Source organism: Oncorhynchus kisutch, linkage group LG14 (genome assembly GCF_002021735.2).
Source record: "Oncorhynchus kisutch isolate 150728-3 linkage group LG14, Okis_V2, whole genome shotgun sequence".
In the NCBI taxonomy this organism is placed as follows: domain Eukaryota; kingdom Metazoa; phylum Chordata; class Actinopteri; order Salmoniformes; family Salmonidae; genus Oncorhynchus; species Oncorhynchus kisutch.
In genome coordinates, this window is record NC_034187.2 from 60,402,251 (window position 1) to 60,415,556 (window position 13,306).

Genomic DNA, 13,306 nt, shown 5'->3' on the forward strand with positions numbered 1-13,306 from the left:
GGGACTGTTCAAACTTGTTTGCCGAACACTATTCAGTGCTTTGTGTCCTGTCACTGTGTCATGCACCTGCAGTCTGAATGGACATATAGTATTACTGTACACACCATCTCTTTCTTTCACTCTCACGGGCTGGGCTGTTGCATCATGTGTGAATGCACTTTCAGATAAATATTGACATACTGCTAGACATGTCCAGTATGCTTGCAGACTTTTCACTCTGTCACACACAAATGTGCGCGGACACACACATTCATTCACTCAGAGTTGAACACTGACGTATTTGCTGACCCATCACACTCCCCATTGTTTTCCATGTTTGCTCTATGGGCCTGAACAAGGATAGGGCGGGAGAGAGTAGGAATATGACAGTTGGATATGATGGGAATTGTTAGAGAAAGACGGAAGACTGAGATATAGAACCTAGTCAGAATAGAAAGAAAGGATGGGGGATAAAGGCCTACTAGTACAAAATAACCTTTATGCTTATATAGTTCATACTGCCAGGATCAAGTTATTTTCTTGTTGAAGGCCTACTGGTAGTTGGAAGAGGAAATGTTAAACTGCAACCAGTTAATCCCTTTTGTATACAGGTTTATACTCGCGACTCATTTGGAGTAGGGTCTGTGTATTTGGTGAAAACAAGCCATTTCAAACAGCTGTTATGCATTAATTATGTCCTTCTATTAAGAAGCTCAGCTGAAATTGGCATTGAAGCTCCATTGTGTTGTATAGATCTGTGTTGCATCCTAAGTGTGTGTCTAACTATTTCCTTTCTCATGCATCTGAGCATAACCCAGCTTTTTATATGCTATCCGAGCTGACACGTGTATATCCATCCATCCCAAGGCAAACCAAAATGTCCTGCAACAAGCTGCTTGTCAAAACACAGCATTCCCCAACCTGATATTAATTACAGATTGAATAGAGGGAGGAATAAGGAGAGGAAGAGAAAGGAATGAGGTGGGAGAGGATAGAAAAACACCTGCGGGAGTGAGCAGAGGTTGACAAAAAGAAAGTGATGAAGTATAACCTGTATTTGATGACAACTATGTTGGTAAATCTAGTGATATTGCACTTTAACTGTTGTGAAAGTGATGAAAAGAGTGATGTGAATAGTGATCATTCTATTCATTTGTCCATTACAACACAAGAGCATGCTCACTGAGGGTGTTATGTTATGACAGTATAATGGATAATGTTATAAAAATGTTGTGACTTTGTGTGTTTAGTTAGTGTCATTGTATCAATGTTGTGCTTCTACATCTGCATTACTTGCTGTTTGGGGTTTTAGGCTGTGTTTCTGTGTAGCACTTTGTGACATCGGCTGATTTTAAGGGCTTTATAAATACATTTGATTGATTTGATTGATTACTAGTGTTAAAGTTGTGGAATCTATTTAACTTGCTATTGTTTTTTTAATGTTATCATACCTTTTTGATGTGTTCAATACAAGGCTTTCAAACTGTTTTTAAGTATGTTTGTTTAGGGTTATGATAGCCTTTTGTGTTCTAAAAATAATGGGTTAGGGGAAGTTATATTTGTTTTCAAAGACATGATGAGTGTTGTGAAAGGGTTGTACAAAGGTTGAGTGTTGTCAGAAGGTTGTGCAAGTGTTGTTCTGTGTGCTATTGGGTGTGGTGGCATCCAAAGCCAATCTAATTTATCTCCAAAGTGTTTGCCCACTGTGTGATTGCATGGTAGAACCCTGTGCTTACATCGATGTTCTGCTTATATGACATGTGGATGCACTCAAAGCTGTTATCACACTCATAGAAAAACATACAGTGCATTCGGAAAGTAATCAGACCCTTGACTTTTTCTACATTTTGTTAGGTTACAGCCTTATTCTAAAATTGATTAAATTGTTTATTCCCCCCTCATCAATCTACACACACTACCCCATAATGACAAAGGAAAAAACGTTTTTTAGGAATGAGACTTGTCCCAAAGTCACTCCTCATTGTCTTGGCTCTGTGCTTAGGGTCGTTGTCCTGTTGGAAGGTGAACCTTAGCCCCAGTCTGAGGTCCTGAGCACTCTGGAGCAGGTTTTCATCAAGGATCTCTCTGTACTTTGTTCCGTTCATCTTTCCCTCAATCCTGACTGGTCTCCCACTCCCTATCCCCACAGCATGATGCTGCCAACACCATGCTTCACCGTAGGGATGGTGCCAGGTTTCCTCCAGATGTGACACTTGGCATAGAGTTCCATCTTGGTTTCATCAGACCAGAGAATCTTGTTTCTCATGGTCTGCGAGTCCTTAAGGTGCCTTTTGGCAAACTCCAAGCGGGCTGTCATGTGCCTTTTACTTAGGAGTGGCTTCCGTATGGCCACTCTACCATAAAGGCCTGATTGGTGGAGTGCTGCAGAGATGGTTGTCCTGCTGGAAGGTTCTCCCATCTCCACAGAGGAACTCTGGAGCTCTGTCAAAGTGACCATCGGGTTGTTGGTCACCTCCCTTACCAGGGCCCTTCTCCCCCGATTGCTCAGTTTGGCCAGCTTTAGGAAGTCTTGATGACTCAACATTTTCCGTTTAAGAATGATGGAGGCCACATTAAACGTCTTGAGGACCTTTAATGCAGGATATATTCTTTGGTACCCTTCCCCAAATCTATCTATGCCTCTACACAATCCTGTCTCGGAGCTCTACGGACAATTCCTTCAACCTCCTGGCTTGGTCTTTGCGCTGACATGCACTGTCAACTGGGGGACCTTTATTATAGACCGGTGTGTGCCTTTCCAAGGCATGTCCAATCAAGTTGTAGAAACATCTCAAGGATGATCAATGGAAACAGAATGCACCTGTGCTCAATTTTGTATCTCATAGCAAAGGGTCTGAATACTTATGTAAATAAGGTATTTCTGTTTTTATTTTTAATGTATTTGCATATCTAACATATCTAAACCTGTGTTTTGCTTTGTCAGTATGGGGTATTGCGTGTAGATGGAGTTAAATTAAAAAATCATTTTTAGAATAAGGCTTTAACGTAACAAAAGGTTGAAAAAGGGAAGTGGTTTGAATAATTTCCGAATGCACTGTACACAGACACCGCAGTACACAAACAAACTCCCTCCCAAAGACATGAGTAAACATAGTTGGGAGCATTCAAAAGTTAACCTGTATTGCAGTACAGGTAAACATTTGCTTAAAGTGGATGTAACTGCACTGTCTGGGGCATATTTCACTACACAATTTATTGTTAGATAATTGCTAATGAACTTGGAGCTTGGCATCACCCTATGAGAGAGTTCTGTCACATTTAAAGATGTACAGTTGCTATAGCAAATTTGGAATAAGTTACTTTTTAATGCCCCCAACTGTAGTTGTAGATGCTTTACCTCTGGTGAAGTGTGTTTGCGTTAGCTGGCTTTTGGCCTGTAAAAAAAAAAAACAGTTGAAAAGCTGGTAAATAAAATGGTAACGGGCCAGGAGAAGGAAAAAATCTCATTTAAGTAATGCTTTTTAGACTGTTCATTGATATAAATACACTTGAATGGTCATGCTGATCGGTCTATAGGTTAATTTGCATAATTTGGTGGAATTAAATTGGTGCCTGTGTAGGCTACAGTATATTTGTTATGCTCCCGAGCGGCTCAGTGGTCTAAGGCACTGCATCTCAGTGCTAGAGGCGTCACTACAGACACTGCCTGGATACGAACCAGGGTAGCACAACCGTCTGTGATTGGTAGTCCCATAGAGCGGCGCACAATTGACCTAGTGTCATCCGGGTTTGGCCTGTGTAGGCCGTCATCCTAAATAGGAATTTGTTCTTAACTGACTTGCCTAGTTAAATTTTTTATTTATCTTATCTCACGCATTGAGCATACAGAGCCCTCGAGTGGAAGGAAGGAAGGCTTCATCAGTGCGTCACATACCACTTTGCAATGTGCTGGAGGCAGTAGGCTATGCATTTTGAAAAAATATGGTTAATTGTTTGAAACCTGAACATTTTAATACATATTATGAGGCATGTCTTACCTTGCTTCAAAGTAGCCTATTAGATCTCTTTATACATTTCAAACTGATATTTTCAGGTAGGCAATTAAGGTCAGTTATGAAAACCTAGGACACTAAAGAGGCCTTTTTATTGACTCTGGAAAAACACCAAAAGAAAGATGCTCAGGGTCCCTGAGTTGCGACAGCAACTGCCTGAGTTACACCAGGAATGCAGAATCCCTCCATCAGTGCTCAGACTAGAGGTTGACCGATTTAATCGGAATGGCTGATTTTAATTAGGGCCGATTTCAAGTTTTCATAATCGGCAATCTGCAATTTTGGACACCGATTATGGCCGATTACATTGCACTCCATGAGGAGACTGCGTGGCAGGCTTGACTACCTGTTATGCGAGTGCAGCAAGGAGCCAAGGTAAGGTGCTAGCTGGCATTAAACTTATCTTATAAAAAACAATCAATCTTAACATAATCACTAGTTAACTACACACTGTTGATGATATTACTAGTTTATCTAGCTTGTCCTGCGTTGCATATAAATGATGTGGTGCCTGTTCATTTATCTAAGCCAAAAGGGTGACTTCGCCAAACGGGTGATTTAACAAGCACATTTGCGAATAAAGCGCCATCGTTGCACCAATGTGTACCTTAACCATAAACATCAATGCCTTCCTTAAAATCAATACACAAGTATATATTTTTATAACCTGCATATTTAGCCTGCTAACATGAATGAACATTAATTTTGCCTGCTAACATGAATTTCTTTTAATTTGGGAAATTGTGTCACTTCTCTTGCGTTCTCTACAAGCAGAATCAGGGTATATGCAGCAGTTTGGGCCACCTGGCTCATTGCGAAGTGTGTGAATACCATTTCTTCCTAACAAAGACCGTAATTAATTTGCCAGAATTGTACATAATTATGTCCTAACATTGAAGGTTGTGCAATGTAACAGCAATATTTAGAGTTAGGGATGCCATCTGTTAGATAAAATGCGGAATGGTTCCGTATTTCACTGAAAGAATAAACATTTTGTTTTCGAAATGATAGTTTCCGGATTTGACCATATTAATGACCCATGGCTCATATTTCTGTGTGTTCTTATATTATAATTACGCCTATGATTTGATAGAGCAGTCTGACTGAGCGGTGGTAGGCAGCAGCAGGCTCGTAAGCATTCATTCAAATAGCACTTTCCTGCATTTGCCAGCAACTCCTGAGATTGGCAATAATAATAATAGTCAAAGGTGTATGAAATACAAATGCTATAGAGAGAAAGTCGTATAATAACTACAATAAAATAGGTAAACTTTTCTACTATGGGGGATTGTAGATTGACAGGCTAGTGATTTTGCTGTTCGTTGGCTGAGCAAAAGTAAATGTGGAGAGTTGTATCTTCTAAGTCCACATCCGAAATCGGTAAGAAGGACCACACATCGTTGCATCCTCGACTTGCATCTTCTGTTAATATAATTTACCATAACCAAAATGTGATTTCTCATGTCTGGTAAATTTAAAATGTTGCCTGTTAAATGTCCGGAAACCCTGGTATGTGTACGTGAGTGCATTTGTGTGTGTTATTGACCCATTTTCATTTATTGTACTTAGCCCACTTATAGCATTGATATCACGTTAGCCAAACATTTGATTTTAGATGTAAATCAATGATTTACATTTTTCTGTATGTTTTTATCTAATGCTTTACTTGATGGATAATTGTTGTGAATAGATCATATTGGATTCATTGTGTTGAATGAATTTTGAGATCCAACCCTTGTATCTTTAGTATTTTCCTCCAGTTCATCGGGTAGACAGACAGTGGTTGGAAGGCGAAACTACGAGGCATACATCAATAACATGCAAACTTGTCCTGCACAGAATTTATAAGTTAGTCATCCACATCCACCCATTTATACTGGAAAAATAAGGTATTCAGCAGCAATGATCCCGCTAATTGTTTTCGGCACTGAGCAAATTTCAGATCTGCTGAGCAAAACTTGAACATTGGGAAAAATCTGTGCAACTTCCGGCGTGCATTTAGTGCGAGTCTGTACCCACTTTAATTTACTGTTTTAATTGGCCATGTAGGCTACTGTGGCTATTTGATCATAATGTTTTTAAATAAGGGGAAAATGCATCATGTAACATTTTAACATGGAAGTAGCAGTTCTATCATTCAGCCTATAGTAGCAGCCAATGTGTGGTGTTCAATGTAGGCCTACATTGGCTTGTGAAAGTATTCATTTTTTTTTAGGTTTGTATTATTTGATTTACATAACATACCTACCACTTTGAAGATGCAAAATATTATTTATTGTGAAACAAACAAGAAATGAGGTTAAAAAAGAGAACTTGAGCGTGCTTAACTATTCACCCCCCCAAAGTCAATACTTTGTAGAGCCACCTTTTGCGGCAATTACAGCTGCAAGTCTCTTGGGGTATGTCTCTATAAGCTTGGCATGTCTAGCCACTGGGATTTTCTCCAGATCTTCAAGGCAAAACTGCTTTAGCTCCTTCAAGTTGGATGGGTTCCGCTGGTATACAGCAATCTTTAAGTCATACCACATATTGTCAATTGGATTGAGGTCTTGGCTTTGACTAGGCCATTCCAAGACATTTAAATGTTTCCCCTTAAACCACTCGAGTATTGCTTTAACAATATGCTTAGGGGCATTGTCCTGCTGGAAGGTGAACCTACATCCCAGTCTCAAATCTCATGAAGACTGAAACAAGTTTCCCTCCAGAATTTCCCTGTATTTAGCGCCATCCATCATTCCTTCAAATTCTGACCAGTTTCCCAGTCCCTGCCTATGGGGAAAAACATCCCCACAGCATGATGCTGCCACCACAATTCTGAGAAAACCAATGCTGGGATGGTGTTCTCAGGGTGATGAGGTGTTGGGTTTGCACCAGACATAGTGTTTTCCCTGATGGCCAAAAAGCTACATTTTAGTCTCATCTGACCAGAGTACCTTCTTCCATATGTTTGGAGTCTTTTGGTGGACAAAATACGTTTGCTTTTTTTTCTGTCCACTCTTCCGTAAAGCCCAGCTCTATGGAGTGAACCGCTTAAAGTGGTCCTATGGACAGACACTACAATCTCCGCTGTGGAGCTTTGCAGCTGCTTCAGGGTTATCTTTGGTCTCTTTGTTGCTTCTCTGATTAATGCCCTCCTTGCCTGGTCTGTGAGTTTTGATGGGCGGCCCTTTCTTGGCAGGTTTGTTGTTGTGCCATATTCTTTACATTTTTTTTAAATAATGGAATTAATGGTGCAAGTTTTTAATCTTATTAAGAATACAGTGGCAAGAAAAAGTATGTGAATCCTTTGGAATGATCTGGTTTTCTGCATAAATTGGTCATAAAATTGGATCTGATCTTCATCTAAGTCACAACAACATACACACAGTCTGCTTAAGCTAATAACACACAAACTATTGTATTTTTCTTGTCTATATTGAACACATAATTTAAACATTCACAGTGTAGGTTGTAAAAAGCTAATTGGATTCAGGAGTTGGCTGACCTGGAGTACAATCATTGAGACAAGATTGGAGATGTTGGTTAGAGCTGTCCTGCCCTATTAAAAAAAAAAACTTACACAATTTGAGTTTGCTATTCTCAAGAAACATTGCCTGATGTGAACCATGCCTCGAACAAAATAGACCTCAGAAGACCCAAGAATAATAATCGTTGACTTGCATAAAGCTGGAAAGGGTTACAAAAGTATATCTAAAAGCCTTGATGTTCATCAGTCCACGGTAAGACAAATTGCCTATAAATGGAGAAAGTTCTCCCTAGGTGTGGCCATCCTGTATAGATGACTGCAAGAGCACAGCGCAGAATGCTCAATGAGCTGTAATTAAGAAGAATCCTAGAGTGTCAGCTAAAGACTTACATAAATCTCTGGAACATGCTAACATCTCTGTTGACGAGTCTACTATACGTAAAACACTAAACAAGAATGGTGTTCATGGAAGACGGAAGAAGCCACTGCTGTCCAAAAAAAACATTGCTGCACGTCTGAAGTACGCTAAGAGCATCTGGATGTTCCACAGCGCTACTGGCAAAATATTCTGTGGACTGATTAAACTAAAGTTGAGTTGTTTGGAGGGAAAAAAAGGCACAGCACAGCAACATCCAAACCTCCTCCCAACTGTAAAGTATGGTGAAGGGACTATCAGGGTTTGGAGCTGCTTGGCTGCCTCAGGGCCTGGACAGGTTGCTATCATCGACGGAAAACTGAATTCCCTAGTTTTATCAAGACATTTTGCTGGAGGATGGGTTGGGTGATGCCACAGGACAAAAACCTAATTCAGCAACCGAATGGCTTCAACAGAAGAAAATACGCCTACTGGAGTGGCCCAGTCAGTGTCCTGACCTCAACCCGATATGAATTAGTTTGTGGAATTAGTTTGACACCCCTGGTCTGTAGCCTAAGCCAAGGCATAGGCTATTCTCAATCACAGCTTTATAATAGAACAAACAATATTTTTTTTCTGTTTTGAGGCAAATTAAGCAAGTATCAAGTTCTGAAGACAGTGGACTACTTTATCCAGGCAATGATGTCATAATTAGTGATCCACCGATATCCAATATTTTCCTTGCCAAAAAAACCTGAGACATATTTACAATTTTAGCGGACTTTTTAAGCATTCTAGTACAGTTATAGTTAACACATACACATAGACGCAATGATATAAGGCACTGCATCTCAGTGCAAGAGGCGTCACTACAGTCCCTGGTTCGAATCCAGGCTGTATCACATCTGGCCGTGATTGGGAGTCCCATAGGGTGGCGCACAATTGGCCCAGCGTCGTCCAGGTTTGTCCGGGGTAGGCTGTCATTGTAAATAAGAATTTATTCTTAACTGACTTGCCTAGTTAAATAAAGGTTACACACACCACACTGACCAGTAAAACATTTATCAAAAGCTATTTCTTTCACTTGCTGTGCTGTTTCGTTGTTCAGTCGTTTCATTCTCAACCAGGATTTCTCATACTATGGAACACCATTTGGGTCTTTGTCAAATAAGCTTGTTGACCAATCAGGACCTGTATATGACTGCATCATATAATAATAATTTAAAGTGTTGTTTTTTTTACATGGTGTAATCAATGTGTAATAACTATATTTCATTGATATGTATGCTATGATGCCGGTAAAGTTGTCTCGCACACCTACAGTGCTGGTCATATATATAAAAAAAAAAAAGCTAGCTAGCTCATGGATGCAAACACTGTTCTTCCCCAAAAACATAGCAAAAACATCTGTTTCAGTAGCTATATAGTTAGCTAGCTAACTATATAGCTATGTGTCATCTAAAATAACCCTAATTTATAAGACCATTCTTATTTGATTAATGGTGGGCGGACTCATCTATGTGAAGCTAGCCACAAAAAGGATTAGATACAATAGTAGACTTTGCAGTTAGCTTTCAAAATAAATGTATGTCATCGACAGTGACACAAATAGTAGAATTATGCCATAATTGAATAGATCATACTAAATGAGGTTGTAATGTTATAAAATGAACAAAAGACAATTTGTTAATTTAACAAATCTGATATCACACTGGATGTATTATACTTTAGAATTGCATTGGGGACATACTTATTTCACTGTACAGCCTTACCTATAGATTGTGGATCAAGGACATGGGGTATCAGTCTACTCAGTGACACGCAGAGAACATTAGCGTAGTAGCTATTATTGTGGGTCTCTGAAACAACTGTAAATTGAGCCACATTTGTCAACCTATGTGTATTGAACACTATTCCAGAGGAAAAACAATACTACGTGGATGTTTTGGAGTCTGATAACTCTTGGTATTGAGTAGACTGATACCCCATTTAATTGATCCCCAATCCTTAGCTAAAGCTGTACAGTGCAATATGAATGTCAATACACACAATAGGCTGACTGGGGAGATGATTTCACACACTCACAGTCCCGTGATAAGAGCTACAAAGCTAATATTTGCGTAAACTCTGCAGAGTTAGAGCTCCACACTGAAGCTCCTCCACCAGAAAGAAATATTAGAAAAGATTTGCCTGCACTTAGCCTCTGCCCAGGCTTTCAACAACATTATCTTTCGTCATGATTTGTCCAGTTGCATTTGATTTTGCGCTATAGCCAACTGTTGTCTTTAGCTGAGTTAAAACTGCGATATGTAACTTTCTGGGTGACCCGACCAAATTCACATAAAATCTGTCATTCTCATTGAAATCAAGTCTAAGAAGCGGTAGATCTGTTCTATGTGCGCTATTTCTATGCTTCTCGTGCTTAAGTTTAGTTTTCCATCGTTTACTTTTGGTTTTGTACACCAGCTTCAAACAGCTGAAAATGCAATATTTTTGTTTATGGAAAATATATTTCACAGCAGTTTAGATGGTACAATGATTCACTATATATATTTCGCCCATCCCTAGTGAACAGTATAACAGCTCTCACTGTGCCCCTCTCTCACTTCAGCCCCTCATCCAGATGCCGACCACCCCTTCCTCGTACGCCCACCCACCAGCTTGCCTGCCCTCTTCCTCCTCCATACCACCCACCCCCCCCTATTTCCCGTACCCCTCCCCGCCATGCTCCCCAGGCCCTGGGGTGAAGGGGTTTGTCAGGGCCGGGGGGGTTACCCTGCGCTCTCCGGCCACCCGTCACCTCACCCACCTGGACCCCTGGAGGAGACACAGTTGGGAGCCCGGAGCTATCGTTACGGTGCAGCAGAAGGGGATGGAACCCAGCGACAACCGCAGGTAAGGGGCGCAATAAACACACAATTATTTTCGGGAATCTTTGTTAATATTTTATCCATTTACCATACAATATTTTAAAAAATATATCTATTATACAGAAACAATGGAAATTTGTAAACATTTTTGTGTCAAGAGTCCCCAATCCCACCACACAACTACAATATAGCTTTAATAGACACTCTTATCCACACACTCTTAAATCACATGTTCACACCCAAATATACAGTCAAATCTATCAGCATCCGTGTATGATTTATTTGAAAACCGTATTCATGTGGATCTCAGGCAGTCCCTCCAGAATTTAGCAGGGATTATTTCTGATATTTGCAGGCAAAAATGCTTGATTTGCTGCAGCAATTCTGACATTGTGCGTGGCATTGTGCATTTTGTCCAATTTGGCGCAAAAATGCGCTGACGAGGGAACGTTTGACGTGTGACTTGGTTGAACCATGCTGTTCGGTAAATGTGCAGTGATTGGTTGAAATTGCAAGCCCTCTTTTTGTACTGCTTGATTTTGCTAAATTGTTTGCAATCACGAAATCCTGGAGGGACTGCTCACTGGCAGTTAACCCCCTACTCACACTCTTTTTCACTCTCTCTCTCTTTCACAAAATTCATAGGAAGCTTTAAAGGAAAACTCCACCCACAAACTACCTTTTGGCATTTATATAATTAGTCCATTGTTTGACGTAGTCAAAGGTTTTGCTTGTCAGCAATCAAGTTTTCAAGTTGGGTAGCTTTCAAAATACAGAAATCATCCCCTCATGATGACAGTTTGGGACTATGTCAACAATGGACTAATGAAACAACTGCCAAAAGATAGTTATTGGGTAGAATTTCCCTTGAATGCTTTTTTAGTTGTTGAGACTGTTTCCACATCTCTTAAAAGTGCCTCCTTTTCACCTCGTCACATGATTTACCTGACAATAACACATTTCCCGTGGGTGGTAGGTACAAGGTAAATCATATTTGGCACAAGCCTTGGTGAAAGCTTGGTGATATGACTGGTAAGGGTTGGTTTATCCCACAACAGCCCTGTCTTGGGAAGAGAATTGGGAGTGTTCTGTCGCCAGATTCACAGACATACAGTGCCTTAGGGAAGGAATTCATACCCCTCGACTTTTACCAGATTTTAAGTTTCAGCCGTATTCTAAAATGGATTTAAAAAAAAAAAATCATCAATCAACACCCAATACCCCATAATGACAAAGCATATAAATATATGTTTAGAATTTTTTGCAAATGTATTAAAATAAAAAACTGATGTTACATTTAGTATTCAGACCCTTTACTCAGTACTTTGTTGAACCACCTTTGGCAGTGATTACAGCCTCTAGTCTTCTTGGGAATGACGGTACAAGCTTGACACACCTGTATTTGGGGAGTTACTCCATTTTTCTCTGCAGATCCTCCCAAGCTCTGTCAGGTTGGATGGGGAGTGTCGCTTAACAGCTATTTTTAGGTCTCTCCAGAGATGTTAGATCAGGTTCAAGTCCGTGCTCTGGCTGGGCCACTTAAGGACATTCAGAGACTTGTCCCGAAGCTACTTCTGTGTTGTCTTGGCTGTGTGCTTAGGGTCGTAGTCCTGTTGGAAGGTGAACCTTCACCCCAGTCTGAGGTACTGAGCTTTCTGGAACAGGTTCATCAAGGACCGCTCTGTACTTTCTCCGTTCATCTTTCCCTCTGTCCTGACCATGCTTCACTGTAGGGATGGTGCCCGGATTCCTCCAGACTTGACACTTGGCATTCAGGCCAAAGAGTTCAGTCTTGGTTTCATCAGACTAGAGAATCTTGTTTCTCATGGTCTGCGAGTACTTGAGGTGCCTTTTAGAAAACTCTAAGCGGACTGTCATGTGCTTTTTACTGAGGAGTAGCTTCCCTATGGCCACTCTACCATAAAGGCTTGGTGGTGTGTTGCAGAGATGGTTGTTCTTCTGGAAGGTTCTCCCATCTCCACAGAAGAACTCTGGAGCTCTGTCAAAGTGACCATCGGGTTCTTGGTCACCTCCCTGACCAAGGCCCTTCTCCCCTGATTGCTCAATTTGGCCGGGCAGCCAGCTCTATGGAGAGTATTGGTGATTCCAAACTTCTTCCATTTAAGAATGATTGAGGCCACTGTGTTCTTGGGCACCTTCAATGTTGCAGACAGTTTTTGTTACCCTTCCCCAGATCTGAGCCTCGACGCAATCCTGTCTCGGAGCTCTACAGACAATTCCTTCGACCTCATTGCTTGGTTTTTGTTCTGACATGCACTGTCAACTGTGGACCTTTTTTATAGACAGATTTGTGCCTTTCCACAGGTGGACTCCATTCAAGTTGTAGAAAAATCTCAAGGATGATCAATGGAAACAGGATGCACCTGAGCTCAATTTCAAGTCCCATAGCAAAGGGTCTGAATACTTATGTACATAAGGTATTTCTGTTTTTTATTTTTAAAACATTTGCAAAAAATAGTAAAAAAAAAACTGTTTTCACTTTGTCATTATGGGTTATTGGGACGAGGAAGATTTTGTATTTAATCAATTTTAGAATAAGGCTGTAACGTAACGGAATGGGTCTGAATACTTTCTGAATGCACTGTATGAGCACATGCATTCC

At 40.5% G+C, this 13,306-nt stretch overlaps 1 protein-coding gene across 3 annotated transcripts in view; it reads left to right on the forward strand.

Moving 5' to 3' along the window:
• The window catches only part of LOC109903547 (rho guanine nucleotide exchange factor 2), a 63,249-nt gene that overhangs the window by 3,062 nt on the left and 46,881 nt on the right, over positions 1 to 13,306 (forward strand). For all 3 annotated transcript variants that reach the window (XM_020500322.2, XM_031788690.1, XM_031788689.1), the window contains exon 3: positions 10,425 to 10,708. In XM_020500322.2, the coding sequence (XP_020355911.2) occupies positions 10,425 to 10,708 (284 nt within the window). The remainder of the gene's footprint in view (positions 1 to 10,424; positions 10,709 to 13,306) is intronic.